At 42.1% G+C, this 19,058-nt stretch overlaps 1 protein-coding gene across 1 annotated transcript in view; it reads left to right on the top strand.

Annotated features, from left to right (window-relative positions):
- SPHKAP (SPHK1 interactor, AKAP domain containing) overlaps nucleotides 1-19,058 on the top strand; it is a 1,600,508-nt gene that overhangs the window by 440,007 nt on the left and 1,141,443 nt on the right. The window contains exon 3 of the mRNA XM_069617984.1: nucleotides 16,821-16,931. Coding sequence (XP_069474085.1) covers nucleotides 16,821-16,931 — 111 coding nt within the window. The remainder of the gene's footprint in view (nucleotides 1-16,820; nucleotides 16,932-19,058) is intronic.

The raw sequence follows: 19,058 nt of genomic DNA, 5'->3' as shown, positions 1-19,058 counted from the left end.
GTGTCTTGTCTCTGGTATTGGTGCTGTAAATTGGCATCCCGTGCTATCTCTTACCTGTCGGTGCTCCATTGTTGCCTGTGTGTAATTTGTATGTCAAGGTGCTATCGATATATCATCCTTGCCCTTCCATCTTGATCTATCTGTGATCTTTTTTGGTAATCTCATTTGGTAAGTTGATATGCCTTAGATTGCTCTTCCTTACCTTCTGTGTATGGGCGGTAGCTTAGGGGAATTGGGAGGGTCAGTTTCTTCTCTCAACATTGTTTTAACTGTGTATATGCCCCCATAGGTGTTCTTCTAGTTATGGAGTGAAGGGCCAGGATTTGAGGAGTTTTCTGAATAGGTGGTGGTTTCTTGTGTTACGAATGTTCTTTGGTAGCTTGTTCCAGGTTATTGGGACTGTACTGTAAAACTGTCTTAATTTGTGCCTTGCTTTGTTTGCTCTCTAAAATGTAGAGATCAATCAACTACATGCTGGCTGTACTTCATTGTAAAGCTCTAGCGACTTGGATCGTCATAATCATGACTTGAAGGGCTGCATCCGGATGAGGAGTATGTTGTGCACCATTGAATTACATTATAATGCAAAACACGACTCTGTATGCAAAACATTTTCTCCGTTTATTGCATATCATACCCACAGTTGAAAAACATACAGCAGGCATGTTCTCCCATAATATAATACAGTGATCACTCCCAATATTGCATCATTGCATGCTGCAACATGATGTTGTCACACATAAGAAAACACACCCTGAATAGAAACATAATCAAATAGCTGGCATGGGCTAGTAACAATAACAGTAACATTAACAGACAAGGCCTTCAATATTTTGCTTCAGGTAAGATGTAAATGTCCAAAGATGGCAGCTAACTGGATCAAACTTAACAGGGATAAAAAAGAGGTCCTTATTTTTGGTTACCCTCCCCCAATGGATGGTGTGTACTATAGATTACTGGCTTAATTGCTTAGGGCCTTGCCCCGAGCCAGTCTATGCAGCAAATAGTTTGGGAATTAAACTTCTGACTAGTGGATCTAGAGGAGCTCAAATGTCCTTTGTGTTTCAATCCGGTTTTACTAAGCTGAAAATCCTTAGAAAAGTTTTACCATTCCTTCCACGTGATTCTCAAGCCAAAGTGGTTACTTCCTCTATAATGGGCTCTGTTGACTATTGCAAAGGTATCTATCTTGGACAACCAGAGGCCCTTCTGAGCAGGTTGCAAATCCTACAAAGCTCGGCCACCTGGCTGGCTCCTGGAGCCCCTAGACTTTCACATTCTAAGGACCTACTGTGTCAGCTACAATGGCTCCATATCAGGAGCTGGATTACGTTTAGGTCCCTGTGCTTCGTACACTGTGCTATTCCTAACTCCAGTGCTGAGTTTCCAGGGTCTAAGCTGACTCTTTATAAGCACACTAAAATTCATCTGTCCTCTTCTCAAACCTTGCTGTGCGTTCCAAGATTTTGTAGCGCTCGGGCAGGGGGAAGATCGTTCTCAGTGTTGGCTCCCACTCTCTGGAACTCTCTGCCTATGCATCTCTGTGACACATCTGAATATCTTCAATTCTGCAAGGGCCTAAAAATGTATCTATTCTCATCCTGCTAGCTGTTCTGCACTCACCTTGTCTTTATCTAGCACCTAGATGCTGTTGGGACTTAGTTTGCAATATATAAATATGTTTTACATTACATAGCTCTCTGCATCAGGGAACTGTCTTTGCTATATTATTTTAAAACACTGTAAAGGGCTGCCTTCATTGACAAGGTAATTGACACACATTGATCAAAGAAATTAAACATGCACAACGTTCCTTCTGTTCACTGTGTTTCCTTTTTTTATCTATGAAGCTGTGATGAGAAGTATCTGCACATTCCCTAGATGCTTTATTGGACACTTAGCTGTGGTTCTGTCCCGAGGACCATTCCTTTGACTTTTTCGCTTTGTCTGTTGGTTTAATGGTGGGCCCGTCTCTGGGGTGCATGGTTGTGGGTGGCAGGATTGGTATGCATGGGGAAAATAGAGCACAGAATGTTTGAGCTGCGACATTTGTAGATTGATGTTAGATTGCTGATAGTATTCTTAAACCTATGAGTGTCTGTAGCTGCTTCTTACGTGCTCCATCATTTGGTACCTCTGCCCCATTGTCTACATTTTGTTTCATTGCCATGAACTCTGACTTTTTGCTGCTTGTGTGATTATAATTGAAATAGGGTGTCTCTTAACTTTCTCTGAACCTCAAAAATTGGATTACTGCAGATGTCCATTGATGAGATTCATGAGTAGAGTTGGAAACAATTAATTCCCATCTCTACTTCCCCAAGAAAAAAGCTAATTACAATCAAGCCAGGAAAAGCATTTGCAGTGGCTCAGAACCTTTCTTGGAAGTTGTAAGAAATTATAACACTTCTCACTTAAAGCTGGATAATTAAAACATAAACCCAGTTTTGAGTCTATGTAATTGCAGCTAATTTGATCTTCAAATGCAATCCCAATTAGACAAAGAGGAGCTTAGTGTGACAGAGGCCAAAAATAGAACTCACTCCATTGAAGAGGTGGAGGATTCAGTGCAACCCATGCTCATCAGTCTTCCACATGATTGGGAAATTGTCCATGCTAAGACTGAGAACTTAAACGATATATTGTATGAGAATAGGGTACCAATCCTTGTCATTGTGGACTATATTCCATCTGTTAGCATGGAGAATTTAATTCCACTATGTGAGGGATCCGAACTGATAACCGGACAGAAAGTTCTAATGTTTTCAACACTATTTATTTTTATTAAAAGAAAAAGGGGTTTGGATAAAGACCTAAATATCCCTATTCTAAAGAAAGTGTCCCTGCTTATGAAACTAAAATTATAGTAAGCTGAATTTGTGTCCAAAATATACCGGACCCTCACACTAACATACACAAAGTAAAGGCCTCTGTTTCCAATGCAACAAAAGTCTGTAGAAAATGTGGAAAAGATTCTGTTCAAACAATGTTCTGTTAAGGTTAATGAAAATGTCTCTTTCACAAAATACCTTACTCAAGATGGCAAAGAAAATGTCTTCTTCCACAACACTGTTTGGAGGATAGCAAAAGGAGGTTTTTTCTACCTTACAGGATGGCAAAATGTTTAATTTCAACAACTGCTACAAATGACAAAGTTTCTCTTTCCCACAAGTGCTCCAATAATGATTTACTGGTAAACTCGCCTGCCAAAAATCTCCCAACTGAATCTTTAGATATCCTGATAGAAGGCCAGGTGGACATGTTATCCCTAGCTCCCACCCCCTCAGCTCCATCATACTGGAACAGTAGGAGAAGAGCCCTATGTGAGACAACGGGTATCATCCAATACGGCATGGAGTGTATGAGAGACAGTATGCACTCAGACAACCATATCAAATGTACCCTCGCACTGAGAGGGTCGAAGTATGTCTGCATACACCATTGGACATCATGGAGCTATGTCAAGGGTTTTGACCCATGTTTAATCAATAGACTGGGTAGATGTGGGGATGAGCTGTCGCCGCCCATTATTCTATCCCAGAACAAACTAAATCAATAGACTGGGTGGATGTGGGGATGAGCTATCGCCGCCCACATTCACGCCAGAATAGGAGAACCGTGCAGTTTGTGCGCACACCAAAATGGTCGCCTAACCTTCCACCCACCAGTGCGAGCGTGATGGGCCAGGGGTGCCATGAGTGGAATGTGTGCCAAAGGAAAAACAGCAGTGCCTGTTAGCTTAAAAAGCCCTTTGAAATCACCTTGGTTTCTCTGAATGCAAGCTCAAAATGCCTATTTTCAAACATTGCAGGATATTCAAAAATCTCACTGAACACCAGCAGACATTTGGCAGAATGAAGTTTTGTGTGCATACAAAATCTGGAAAGAAAAAGAGCCCAAAACAATTTTCATAACAAAACTGGCTGAGCTGTGGAGGTCAGCAGCTTAAGTTAAACTGAACTGAAAACCAGTAAAATCGAAATGTTTAAATTAAATGAGGGACCTACTTTTGAGCGTCACATAGTTTGTAACTGTTGAAATGTCATAGTTTTGAACTTAGAATCAGCATTCTAGCTGCATGTGTAAAAATTGTCAGTTGATTTGAATGTAGAAAACTGGGAACAAAAAGTGACATTTAGCTGAAACCTGGCTTAATGAAACTGGATCCTGCCTGACAACTACCCCCGACAGGAGTTGAAACTGGATCAACAGCTGTGTTCCCAGGCCTGGCTGCATTCTGCTGCCCCACAAAAAGGAGATCACATGGCCCTGTTGATTGAAAGGGGAGTGGCAGCTGGGGAATGCAGGAAATTGAACAATGGGCCTTCTTTGGCTCAGGCAAATGTTATATTGGGGGGGCCGTAAAGTGGCTTCCTCTTGGGGGAAACTGGGAGGGGCAGTGCCTCTGCTAGCAGCTGAGCTTGGGGGAAGTGGATAAACCAGTTATTCCACCCTGTGATGTGGGAAGCCACAGCCCTTTTTGACGAGAGCATAATTTTAAAAAGATAGATAACGCATAGTGCAGACTGGTCAAAATTATATAATTAATATCATTGTTCTTGTGATTTTTCTGTGCACGTTTTAAGAGGCGTTATGACCCTGTGGTGTATTCTGGGGGGTTGCTAGCGGAAAATAGGGTCTCACTCCAAATGTATGCATGTTAAAAATCTGACACTTTATCATCTGAAACCCATCTCCCTGGTGCACAATTGTGTAAAATCTGGAAAGGTTTAGAGGTCGTTATCTGGATGAAAAGGGGAGAATTCTGTCATCAGTGGACACAACATCGTACAAAGACAGGGATTGGATGGTTTGGTGCTACAGAAAATATGTAAACTGGACCTATAATATGAGAAAAATGGTACATAGATAAATATGTATTTGGATCAGAAATAGATTTGTGTGCAATTTGACAAGGGGAGGTTCCTCTGACCATAAAACCTACAGCATCACTCTGACACTCCATTTCTTCCCCCCAATCAAGGGAGAGAGGAAAGCTTGGCCAATGATAAGTGAGAGGGGCAGGCTTAGCTAGGCCCAGGCACATACCCATTTTCAAAACACATAAAAAGGGCCACAGAAGCCCAGGTAGAGATTCAATTCCATTTTCTGCGGGACGCTCTGCCGGGAGACTCCAGACTTCACAACCATCAATCTTCAGAGACCAGAAATTTACTTCAGAACTTAAAGCAAGGGCCTAAACCCACAAACTGAGAAATCTTCTCAGCAGGCCTCGGCATCCTTAAAATCACTTGCAAACTATTCCACAGCCGGGCGAGCTGTCTGAATTCTTTTGCCAAGAACTTTTGCCAGTACCCAGAAAGCAGTGTTACATCCAGAATCCACTTGATCCGGACCGGAAAGCAGAGCAGTATCCAGAACCAGAGGCCGCTGTATCCAGAGAGCTGACCCAGAACGCTGTGAAGTGCCGAGACCAGAACCGGAGTCCAGTCCAAAACCTGACCAGATCCGTGACGAGGCCCATTCATTTCAAAATTAGGAGTGAGTATCCGCCAGAACTGTGCAGAACCCAATCTCTTAGTTAAAATAACCTAATCCAAACTATTTTAACCTAATTAGAACAGCCTCCTAGAAATCGTGTCATCTTTCATATGTAAAGCTGCACAACTGTCACCTGTCAATTCTGAAGCTGCAAGCTGTCACCTGTCATTTTGAGTTTTACTTTAAATCCGAAAATCTACCTTTATTAAATCCTCTGTATCTCTGGAACCGTTTGGGCTAGGGACGTGGTTTAACTTTCATTTTAAAGCTGTGATTCTAGGCTTTTGAGCGGACTTAGAAGCTTACCCCTTAAACTCTTTCCGCAATCACGATTTACGCACTTGCGAAATTTACTGCGATTTGCGATTTTGGCTCAATTTCTCCACTTGTCAAAATAGCAGCTCCATTCTTTCCTTTATTAAAATCCGTTTGCAACCTGGTAATAACTCATAGGGCATTGCTAAAGTGAGCCTGAACTAATACCAACAAGCATCTCTCATTCACCCTGAACCTCTAGAGGGAATTAAAAGCAATTTTAGCACCTTTTCACTTCCTTGCAAACCACATTAAAGTAATTAGCCTGTGTTTAAAACTCATGCCTGTTTTCTCTATGCTTGCTGGGGGAACTGGAACTGTGTATTGCATTATAAAGTGTGATTTGTTGGGATTCTTGAAGACTGTGTGCTCTCCTTCCATTTCTTGTATTGCATAGGGGGGGAGTGAATTGTCAAAAGAAAAAGTGATCATATTACCTTTTGCTAAAATCATAACAAGTTATTTCTGTACTGCATTTTATTCCCCCTTGCATTTATTATTATTATTATTTTATTATTATTATTTCCTTGAAACCATCAAGCATTTTCAGCTACCTCATCCTCTATACTACTCCTAAGTAACCACATCAGTGCACCCCTGTCACATTATCCATTGTTGATCACGGTCATATTCTGAGGTGTGATATCAGTTATCAAATTATTTATAAAGTGTGATAGATATATATTGTTGAATTGTCCAAATAAACCTTTTAAATTTGCAAAACAAACCTACTTCTTGGCTCAGTGGGGTCAGGGGGATTCTAAGAGGTGGGTGTTATACAAGGGTTGTCATCCAGAGTACTGAACTGGACATAAAAATACATCAATAAGGGTTTTCCTCCGCATCCCAGACTAGGCATTGACTTAGCTGTTGTGTTGATTGAATATCGCTTACAGCTATCAGTGAAATCTGACAAGAGCAGAGTGACGTCAAAGAGTAGAGATACTGAGACACACTTTGAAACAATATGCAAATACCTAAGAATAATGATGTTGTTGAAGTAACAAGAGAAACATGGAATATAGTATGAAGAAATTGTATATGCAAAGAAGATAAAGTAAACTGCTGAATAATAAATGTATGTACACAGTAACACAATGTAGATAAGACATATAGACGTTTTCTGCAGACGAAAGTACAACATAGCTAGAGCGGCCATGATGGAAAGATGGACATCAGACTTGTATTAAAACCATTCAAGCTACCTCAGAGACATACCAGGGCTGCAGAGTCAGGAGTTGCTTTGTGTGAGGAATTAAGAGGAGTCTATTAGCCTGGGATCAAGGATGCTATTTCAAGGAATAATTGCAAGGCACAAGGGGAGTCAAAAGGATAAGCAATACATAATACATATTTCTCTTAGATTAAGTGAAGGAGAAAACATCTGCAAGAACCAAGCATTGGACAATTAAAGATGCAGAAAACCCATGTAAAATGGAGTGAGCAAGTCTCTAGAGGCTAAGAAGGGTAATGATACCATGTACAATTGAATCAAATAGCAGATAATAGAAGGGCAATATTGACAAATGTGTGGTCTCCTCACACGTGATTGAGAAGTTGAAAACAAGGGCTATTAAGATAATAGAGTTCCTACACTCCCTTGAATGTCCTAGAGCAGAGAGCAGGCTATGAGGTCAACTACAAAGGAGAAGCCTTTGCTTGGGGCCTGACTCATGAGAAACGATGGGCTAGGGGAGTAGTCTGACGTTGCTCCCAGCACCTTTGCTTAGCAGTTTTGTTTTGCTTACGTGCTGCTAACGAGCCAAAATTCCAAGGTTGAGAAAGCATGCCAACCAAATATAGGGTCTAAGTAACAACATGCTATACAATGTTGTGAAGACAAACCGGCTGCCATTATTTCCGCTATAATTCGTATTATACATATTTGGAGATAGTTCAAGACATGCTTCCTGGCCTATGAAATTATTAACACTTATGTTAACTATAGTTACACATGTTCCCCCTAACCAATCCCTCCCTTCAATAGGTTTTAGTTTGTCACATAGGATGACGTCATAGATGACACACATCAAGGTATAAAACCTTTGTATAATCACGTTTGGGTGTGTGTGTTAATTACTGTCTGTTATTTTCTAGATTGCCTTATTTTATACTGATAATAAAGTGATACTTTGCCATATTCTTTGAGTCTGTCCTGTTATTTGGATCTGAGATCCTTAGTGGTAATTCCATCTATCACATGGGAAGCTTCAAAGTGTTACAGCACACTGTTGTACTCTCCTGCCAGGCATCTTTCAATGTTTCTCATTCTTCCATCTACCTTTTGGATTGCCTTATGTACTCCCCTGTCAGGAATCTCCCTTTATGGTTCTTGCAGATCCCCTGGTGTACTCTCCGGTCAGGCACCTTTTTCCAAAATGGGCCCACTGCCTGATGTGTATTTTTCATCAGGTCTTCCCACGATATTCACTTTCCTTCCAAGTATAACAAAGTTGTGCTTACCTGTGTATAACTCATTGACTTCAGGTACTACTTGTTCCACATTCCACCTTCCCCCATCTTGACATCTTGACATCCCATATATGGGTGTTTGATCAAGTTCAGACTATCAACTGCTTTCTTAATATCTTTTGACTTGTGGCAATGCTTGTTCCAAGTTTCCCCAAATTGACATTTCACACAAGGAGATTTGCACAATTTGTGCCTTTCAATTCCTTCATTAGTGTCTCTTAGCTTGTAGCAATGCTTTTTGCATGTTTCCTTAAATTGCCATTTCACATAAGGAGATGTGTGCAATTTTTGCCTTTGAACTCTATTTGGTCCGTATCTAAAATAATTACTTAACTGTTCATAAGTTTGTTTTAGATGTCCCCGGACCTCCTAGTTCTCTGGGATTACTCAATAGTGTAAAATGTAGCTGCAGAAAAGTTTTATCTCTGGGCAGGCTTCCCCTGTCAGACACTCGTTTGGTTCCCAAGTCGGTTTTCCAACAACTCGTCAATGGAACCAAGGCAAACCCACAAGACTGCATCTTCTACAGTCTTGCGGCAGCTGTCTGTCTCCTAGTGATCCCTCCAGTGCATCTGCTGTCTTTATATCGGACTCCCACCCCTCCAGTAAGGTACACCTCCAGGCAGTTGCCTGTAAGCATCTGATTCTTCCAACATGGCTGGTCTCCATGTGTCTGTTTCTGCCACTGGGTATGCTTCACTTTCTCTGGAGATCTCCCCTCATCTCTCTATTTGCAGGTAATCTTCAAGTGCAGCTGATTGTTAGCCTAACAACTAGACCTCACATTGAACTTTATGATACTTTAATTGCACATCTTCTTCAGCCTTCCCATAAATGTTATCACTTTTTCCAAATCTAAGCAACACATAATTTCTTTCAGTACTGAATGATCCTGCTGCATGTACCAAAGACTGGTGGGATTTTCATTCAATAATGCTTTTAATAAAAACATGAGATCTTTTTAAATGTCTAGCAAAATGCATTTGCGGATCCGAGTGGTCCTAGTAAATGGGTCTTAAATTTTGGATCGTCTTCTGGCTTCCTAGAGGGTATGGACAATTACTAGCGTCGGAACGCGAGCAGCATGTATGGGAATGCTTGGGAGGTAGGTTGGAATGGGAATGCAAGCACTAAAAGGGTAACTAAGGGCAACATTGAGTATTTGCAAGCATGTAGCCAGCATCATTCACTTTGGAGGTCATAACTAGTTGGGTGGTATTAAAGCAGTAAATCCACTGGAATACTGCCCAACACAATTACCGGTACCGCTACTTGGTCCAGCGGTATTACCGCCGGATTACAAGTGACGGTGGCAGTGTAAATCCCCATTTTTATTTAGTCCATAGGACTCAATAGGACATTTTTGGTGGACAATCACTGCGGTAATTCTGCCAAAAATGGGTAGAAAGTCGACAGATTCACGTCCAGCTCAGAGCGGGAGGTGAATTTCCAACTGTCTGTCCAACTCATAGTTGGCCAGTACGGTAATTCGGTGATACCGGTATTACCACTGCATTTTTACCGCACTGCCCAACTGATGATGAGGCCCTTTGTGTATTTGGGCATAGATGGACTGCTAGCAACTTCCCCATCTATCACAAATCAGAAATGAGGTGTCAAAATGATGGTCGTAGAAAAAGGTGGCCAAGGGTTCATAGCAAGGGCATGATGCCCTATGTCTGAGGGCAACAAACCAGAATTGCAAATGATTGACAGAAGCAGTAGTAGGTGGTGAGGGCTCATTAGAGAAGATAAATGGACAGGTCAGCAAATGTGGTAAAAAAACAAATAAATTAACAACATTCAGTGTGGTACCAAGGAATGGTAGAAACACGGAGAGAAAGAAATGCTAATGGTGAATGAAGACATAGGGTGAGATGCTTCTGGTATAGAAATGTACTGGGTCCCATCCTGAAGATGAGGGGAGGGGAATCCAATGTAATTCAGTGAGGAAAGAGTTCTGGAATTTCGGTGGTGCACTGGTTAAATATTGGCTCAATGTTGTCTGCTTCTTGAATTTGTAGATAAAGGGGTGCTCCAAGAATAGAATATCTCTTTTGCAGTTGACTTTGCAACAGTCATAAATAGCTAATTTGTTCACTTTTTCCAGGAGAATTAAGATAAGTATACTTATAATGTATGTAGGCTAGTTTAACTGTGCATCAAACCAGACTAGGGGCCTGTGCAGAGTAATGTTGACCAGTTTGATATATATCAAAGTAAAGCAAAACAACCAAATTAATGGTGTTATAGAAGGTTGCCCAGAGCAGTGCCTGTGGTTCAGATTCATTCAAAACCTTCCACCCATCACTTTTTTAGTTTTAGTTAGTCTCCCTTTGTGAGAAAGGGTATGCCCAGACATGGGCCGCTTGCTTGCTGTGCCATAGGGAACCAAACTGCACCTCACTGATGAGGCCTAAAAATGCTGAAACATATCTGTGGTTGCATGTGTTTCTGTGCAGAGGGGACATGGCCTAGCAATTCAGGCAGGGCTGCCCCATTGGTGGCAGTACTTGACTGATTTGCATATGGCTGGACCCCTTTTGCAATAGCGCGGACGGGCTAAAAAACTGTGGTGTTGAAGGTTTCTCTAAGCAGTGCCAATGGTTCAGATTAATCCGAAAACCTTCCACCCATCACTTTTATTGTTTTAGTTTGTCTTTCTATGTGAGAGAGGATATAACCAGACATTGGTTCTTTGCTCGCTGTACCATGGAACCAATCTGCACGTCAGTGATGAGGTCCAACAAGGCCGAAACCTGGCGGGGGGTGCTTGTGTTTCCGTGCAGAGGAGGCTTAGCCTAGCAGTTTAGGCAAGGCTACTCCCATTGGTGGCAGTAACTGGCTGATTTGCATATGGCTGGGCCCTGTGCAATGGTGCAGGTGAGCAAGAAAATGGTTGTGTGGAAAGTTGCCGAGAGCAGCGCCAGTGGTTCAGATTAATTCAAATCATTCCACCCATCAATATTTTGGTTTTTAGTTCCGGTTCACTATCCTGCCAGGTACTGTGACTATGAAGATAACTTAGGTTACTCTTCATAAAAGGGTGCTGGTCCCAGACCCACTAGATTACATCCTCTAGAGGCTACAGACCTGGTTCACTTTTCATGCCATGCCCTGTGACTGTGGAAATAACTTTGGAGACATTTTGTTATTAGGTGTGGGACCCAGGCCCATTCTTTGAGAATTTTCATCCCGTTGGGGTTCAAACCAACTGTTCTGGACACCCAGACCTCTCCATGGTTTTTACCGGAAACCTCTGGTTGTCTGTGGGCTTCTCCTCCCCGCTCGGGATTCTCACAGTCTCTCCAGGTGCTATGATAGCCTTAAAGCGTTCCCCTGCTCTTGGGCTGTGCATTTCCAGCTCTCTGCATGTGCCATTTCTGCCGGTCAGTTGGCTGTCCTGGTGTCTGCCTCCTTCTTTGGTCCAACCATGGTGGATCTGCTCGGGATGCCTCTGCCAGCAGCTAAGTCTCAGTCTCTGCACTGCCAGCTTCTCTGTTCGTCCTGCTCATTTTGAGTTTCCCGGTTCCGTCAGGAATAGCCTGACAACCTGTGAAGTATTTCTTCCCTTTTCTATTATTGGATTGGTCTTACTTGTTCCTATTTGTCTAGGCCATGCATGTTGTTGGTTCCGCAGGCCACTCTGTATTGTTCTGTGTCTCTTCATCATCTCAGTTTTGATGTTCTCATCCTCAACTGTGTTACTTGTGTTCTTCTTCATCCCAGTTTCCATATATGACTCACATAGGTAGTGCCTACTTTTTCTCGTCCCAGTACTTTTTAGCGAGATCAGAACATCTCCCGTTCAGGGATACATGGAAGTGTGTGGGATTATGGGACCCTGTATAGGGTAGGAGGATGAGGGAGGTGGGAATATGCTTTTGGCATATCACATTCTCCTGGACAGTCGTCCCATGAGATCCACCCGCCGAGTACGAGTACCAGGAATACTATTGCATAGCGGCCTCAACTCCAGGGGCTGAGATCAGGGGAACAAAGTGGAGGCGAGCTGGAGGGTATGTTTTTTATACCCTGGCTCATGCATGGTTACATTAACTCATACAACAACAGATTACCCCAGTCAATATAAGTGAAAATGCTGTGAGACATACTTTGGGGGTAATGTATGGCTGTTCAAATGCTTCCTGATTTACTGCACACAAAACATCATCTGTAATAGATACTGTGGTTGGGCAATGGCCCACTTCAAATGCCTGTTTCTCTTTATTAAACAAAGTCTCCAACAGTTGCACACTCTTTGTCACATCTGTTAAATGTTTTACTGCCTCGTCTACTTCCTTCAAATACTGAAATCTATGTGCCACCCCTTCAAAAACTCAAAATACACTTTTGCTATATTTCTCTCTTTATCTGGCCATAAAACTGTAAATTGCTTAGTACTTGTATGAATAGTGAAATGCACATCCGACTCTGGCAGAGTCACTAATTCTACACATCGATCCTTCCCATGAAACAAATGTAGTGAGGCACTTATTGACTAGAGAGCATGTTCAAGCTCCCCCCTGCCTTCCACAAAAGAAACAACATTATAAGATAATAACAGACACATTTGAAACTGCACTTTGAACTCTCCTCGAAATGCAGCTGTTATAAAGAATAGCTTTTCTTGTGCCACACTAACAGGGATCATATATGGCATTGGCTTGCACAATTAGTGTGTTTAAAACAGAATAGATTAGGTGACAGGAAGGCGTTTACACAAGATAGGGACTCACTACACAAGTAGGGCAGAGAACTGTAGGTAGATAAGGTTGCTGTCATAGGAAGTGAAATAATGTGACAGACATGCACCAGGAAATCAGTAGATAGCAAAGCAAATGTGTACTGCAGAGGACACAACGTGACAGGCAGTTGCCATTTTAAACTGCACAAGCACAGCAGAGAATACAGTTTTGTAGGTTTAAGAGGGCCCCACAGCAATGCACGCTATTGAAACAAATACAGTTAATTCAGAAAAACCTGCAGTGGGTGGACATAGCTGCCTCAAAGGAATGTCCAAAGCCGAGGACACCGGAGGGGAGGTTTACATAATGGAGTAAGATATCAGTGTCTAGGCAACGAGCGTTCAACCATTAAAGTAAATCAGTTATGACAATACAGCAGACTATTTGAAGTCCATAGGACGAAGGGAGCATCTCAGGAAATGTCGTAGTAGTTGACAGATGAATGTCTCAGCAACTGGCTAGGCATGACAGAGAAGTGCAAGTGCAGCTAAAAAGCCAAAATAATTGCTGCAACGAAATATTAACATGATGGAAGTAGCATGACTCATAACAATAGTTATTCATAATGTGTTGAAGCAAGATGTGTCATCCACTGAGGCAAAACTGGGGAAGCCGGAATTTGGAAATTGAGCGAGGGCAAACTCTTTGAAACTCAGAGACATCATTGTCGGAGATAACATGGATTGTTTTATTTAATTAAGAACAGAAAGCGACACGCTTGGTCTTCCCCTCCCCCATCCACATCCATAATTCCTCATACCCCCGGCAGTTCAAGGACAGTGTCACTGTATGTTAACTGATAAGCATATGTCCTTTTCACCACAGAAGTAATTTAGAGCTTACCAATAATAATCAAGCACAATGAGATTGTTCATTCTATGGGATGTTTTATGGGTGGGACCTTAGATAGAGAGTAACCCATCAGTAGGGTGGGACATATAGATACTATAGGTAGCTTAGCAATTTGGGCCAATGAGCAGTAGAGATAGGTTTTCATAACTCAGTGATCATGATGACATCAGAATGACTCATTTGTATTATATAAACTGCTATTGTCTGCTCAAACATTAGAGAATTTGGGAGAGAGAGCTTGGCTATTAATTTCGTTTTTCCCCCGGCTTTGCATACTTTCAATAAAGCTGGGTTACCTTGCATTTTGCATACCACAATCCACTCTGTGTTGTCTCTTTATTGGCAAATACCAGATATAAGGCTGTGCTGGTTTTGGAACCCCTTTTTCACAACCCTCTCCTTACCAAACTATATGCATCTCCCTCACCTTTGCACCACACTCTGTTTCCAACTAATAATATCTGACCCTCACAGTATTCTGCTGACCAGCACCAAAGTCCTTTGATTGGCTCATGTGCTCCGGATGGTATTGTTGATTAGAATTGGGTTGAACAACTTGAATCACGGTCTTCAGCAGTTCAATGGTGAAAAGCAAATGTATCTCTTAGGTTGCTGTCAGTCCCAATCCAGTGACCTAGGGATATGATGTGCCATTGATTTCGGGCTCTCACCATGAGGGAGGCTAGTACACACCTGGCTACTAGTGTGGCTGGCAGAGAGGCAGGCCTTGCTCCAGCAGCAAGCATTTGTTGTTTGTATTTGCATATCTAAAGAAGGAACTAAACAGAAAGCCTATATTTAGTTGTAAGTGAAACTGATTAGGAGCAAGAAATCCCTGGTTAGGTTCTAAAGACATTTGGAAACCAACTGTGTACTGGATTTACTGAAATAGTTGATTTTTGAGTTTTTTTTCTAAACATCACAGGCAAAGGCACTAAATGGATTTCCAATGGCATGTTCCAAAGTCTAGGTCACCCCTTCCTTGTCCTCTGAATGGTTTGGAAGCAGAGTCTGCCTCTGCCTTGGTCACTCAGTCTTCACTTCACAGGTGGAGTATTTTGAAAAGTCACCCCTCACAACAGGTCCAATACATTCTTCCTTATATCTTTGTCCAAAAGTGAATCCATGAAGGAGTGTAAAACCCCTTAATTTAAAGGCAAATGTGTACAGGTGTTTGGACTAAAGTATGTCTGCTTTACAGGTCTAATCCCTGTCCTTGGAACAAGTGGACTTTGTCTTTTGCCATCATACCCAGAGTGTTTTGTTTTAAAGGAAGTAAAGGTGACAGGAAGGGAGATAGAAAAATAGATGAAACAAGATGGTGGAATCTTCCTCTAGCTGGTCGGAGCACCCCCTGTCAACCCTAATTCTGCTACCTTCCCCGCTACCTTCCCCTGACAATAGCATCAGAGTCCCTTCTGATATGCAACATCCTGGTGTGAGGCTAGTCCGTTTGGGATAGGTGTGCCCACCCTTTGATTCCTGTTTCTGAGGTCAGCTCTCTCTGGGAGGCTCACTCACTGGAGACATGTATTACTCAACCTCATAAAGAAGCAAAGGTGAGGCATAGCCATCCAATGCCCTCTGTCAGTAGGCAGGGTCAGGCTTTCTCACCAGAATAGATATAACCCTTCCACCGCTGAGCTGTGCTCATAGTGCTGATACATGTATGATATCAAATTGATGTGCCTGTATGCTAGCCACCATCTCCTAAAATCAGGTATGACTTATATGTAAAGTGTACAACTGCCACAAGAATAGGAACTCTCATACTTATTTAGTTTCAGAAGAGAGGCTCACATCTTAAATGCTGCCTCTGTGCTGAAGTGACTTGGCTGTCACACCATCTGTCAAATTGAAACCTGTGACCCCTGAACCTTCTCTGTGCAAGTTCAGGGCAGGCACTGCAGATCGGGATACTGATTGATCAGGGCACAGTGTGCACAATGCTTTTGGCTAGTGACTTACGAAAGGAAGATCTGGTAAGGAGGTCATCCTTTCTGAGATGGAAGTACCTTTATCATTTTATTCATTACTAAAAATAAAAAAAAAATCCAGGGTTTTTACACCCTTGCCAGATGGCAATCATTCACATGTAGGCTCTTGGATTTGTTCATTTCCTAGATTGACTTAAACTTGGAGAGAGCTCTTCAAGTCACAAAGAAGTTATTATGAGTATTTCTGCCTTACCCCTGACTTACTAGAACACCCCAGGAGTAGCTCAGAGTCACTCGCTGTAATTTATTTTGAAACCTTTCTCTATTCATGGAATATGACAGAACAACATACGATCTCGACTACCCAAATGTACACTAGACCTCCCAAGACTGGTCAAGACTCTAAAATTAATGGTGGGTACAACAATGAAAGAAGATATCATCAATATCACTCTGAGTGCAACCAATCCTCGTTTTAACTTTGCATTCTAGGACTATTAGTCCTGGATATATAATGGGTAAATCCACAACTACAAGTCCCAGAATGCACAGTTAAAACCAGGGCTGGACTAGTGTCTCCCGAATGGAATAGATAATGTTGGCATGTGTGGAAATGTTGCCCCAATGATAAAATGCAATGCACAATAGTACTGCCTGTTTCAAAGTGTCTGTAATGGGATTCATACCATTCTGAATTAAGTACCTTCCCCAGATTGTTGTGCCATTGATATTTGGTGTTGTACACTTGAAATTGTATTCGCCTTTTAGGGCACTGCATTTGTTTTGTTTTTTTTGTTTTTTTTACTTTATATCTAGCACGTTAACATGACTGCCTTGTTATGCATAATAATGAAATACATTGATTGGAATTTGAATGGGAAAGCAAGATTGCCGCTCACTCAGCACAAATTATAGAGTGCTGCAGCCTCCACAAAGAGAAACGCTGCGAGTGGTACGACTATAATCCTTCATTGTCTCTCCTTTCTCTTTGCAGGTCCTTTGCAGTGACAGCCCGCTGGAATCCACAGACTACTGGCTGCGGAATCAGAGGACATTATGTCGAATCGACTTTGTGGAGGACAAGTCGGAAAGCAACTGTGCCTCGGTATGTGTACCAGCCAATTCCAATTTGTCGTTCCAGAAAATTTACTGCAGTGCGGCCATTTTTCAGCAAAGGAGGCTCTATAAATTAACCCATGAAATCAAGTCACCTCCTTTGAAAAATGTACAGTCATAAACGGAGAATCACTTCCTAGAATATGTTTTTTAGGGACGTGTTTGTCTTCAGTGATCTCCATTATATTTTGAGCAATTATATCACTGTATCATGCATACAAGTATTAGAAATCTTTAACTGTCAGAATGTTTCCGCATAAGTTAAATGCTTCTACAGGATGACCTCTTGTGTCAGCAGCATTGGGAATCAAAGACATAATTAAGGGGGAGGGAGGGCAGGGGGTGTTCAGTGTGAATAAATCAGGATTTCAGTTGTGAGTTGTTGTTAGTAACAACATGGTGTTGATTTAGTTATTCATTCGATGGAGAGGTCTTCACTTCTCTTACAGGGCTGCTAGATGGATCACTTATACCCAAACTCACTTGTGCTCCCTCTGTTTCTGTGTTTGGTCTCTGCTGATTGACGTTTGTTTGCCTTTGTGATATCACTGTATACTTTGTCTACTGCTTAATTGTATTTCTCTGTTATTTCATTTATTGTATTTGAATTTTTGTTTAGCGCTGGCGCTACCCATAGGGTCGTGTTGCTCCTTGCATGGTTCAAAGTTTGAAATGGTGGGATAATTTATAACGTGTTTTCAGGAAAGGATAGGAAGATTAGGATAGACATGGTATAGCAGTGGAGGAGGGCAGGGGTATGTCTGTGGAAACAGGTATGTTTTGAGGCTCTTTCTATCAATGTGTGTCTGCCATTCTCCAGCTGTCTCTAACTTTTCCACTGATGAAAGGTCCTGGTGAGCGAGACTTTGTATATTTCCAGGCAACCATAATTGGCGTTATAGCTACTCAAGGCCAGGACACAACTAAAATCTTGGGGTGGCACACCAAAACAAACACACATAACTGAATGGGCCGGTGGGGGGGGCAGTTTTTTTTATAAGGGTAGCTGGGGCCCCCCTTGGCCACCCCTCGGAGGCGCCCCTGGGCTCTGGCAGGAATGTTGGATGCATTCCAGGTTCTAGGCTTTTGAGTTGGAGTTTTACCTATGGGTAACTTGCCATAGTTGATAAGCGGAAGTGTTTTAGGACTGTTTTGAAGGAACAGGTTGCTCCACTAGGTGAAGGGTCACAGTGCGCTTTTCTGAACCTGACACAGGCACCACATTGGTTATACTCTGTTTACCCCGACATCTTTATGGCCTGCTTTGTATGATCAGATTTTCTTAGGTCGGTGCTGCTTATTTTTTTCCCGTATTCGCAGATAGGGGAAATGTGTATCTGATCGACAACATCCGGGATATTGCAGCGGTTCATCCTAAAAAGAGAAGCTCAACTCTTTTTTGTTTTGTGCTCTGAACTGAAAAGCTGAAATCGGGGGAGTTTCAATCTGAAAGAACTGTGAAAAGAACTGTGATATTTCATCTATGAGCTTTCAATTGATAAAAAGGGTTTTTTTATTGAGAAATGTGCTTTGAGTGTTATTTTTCTTTGTGTTTCAACGGGTCTAGTCCTAGTGTTCTAGTAGGACAAAGAAAACAACCTATCTGTGTAAGAAAGCACGCTATTATCGTTATGCAGGGACCCTATCCTCCCGAACATGGACATCCAGTGGCCCAGGTCCTGGTGCCCTTTTACACCAGTAACACAAAACAAGAGGTCATGCTTGCCTCCATGTCCGTGCAGGTGAATGTCATTACAAAGAACCTCTATGGAATGAATCTGCATTGCTCTTGTGTAAAATGCAGGCATAATGCATAGAGCTTCAAGCCTCTCTGACTGCAAGAAAATTAGATGGGGATGGGGTCCCTGGAATTTTCCTGCATGGAGCAGAAGTAGAATATGTGGTGACATTACAATTCATGCCCCAGTACTGTGGAGGAAATAAGGTCACAATAGTACTGACCTAGGCGAAGTGCTTGCCTCAGCATGTTAAGTAACGCCTGGCCCAATATGTGTCTGCACAAATAAAAGCCTGCCAGTATTAATATGTAAGTCACAGGCTCGAATTCAAGCGGAGATGGTCGGTGTACTGATGATATTCCGGACCTATAATCTGA

Source organism: Ambystoma mexicanum, chromosome 10 (assembly GCF_040938575.1).
Source record: "Ambystoma mexicanum isolate Mex_15411 chromosome 10, UKY_AmexF1_1, whole genome shotgun sequence".
NCBI lineage: Eukaryota > Metazoa > Chordata > Amphibia > Caudata > Ambystomatidae > Ambystoma > Ambystoma mexicanum.
This window is presented reverse-complemented; position numbering and strand designations above follow the sequence as displayed.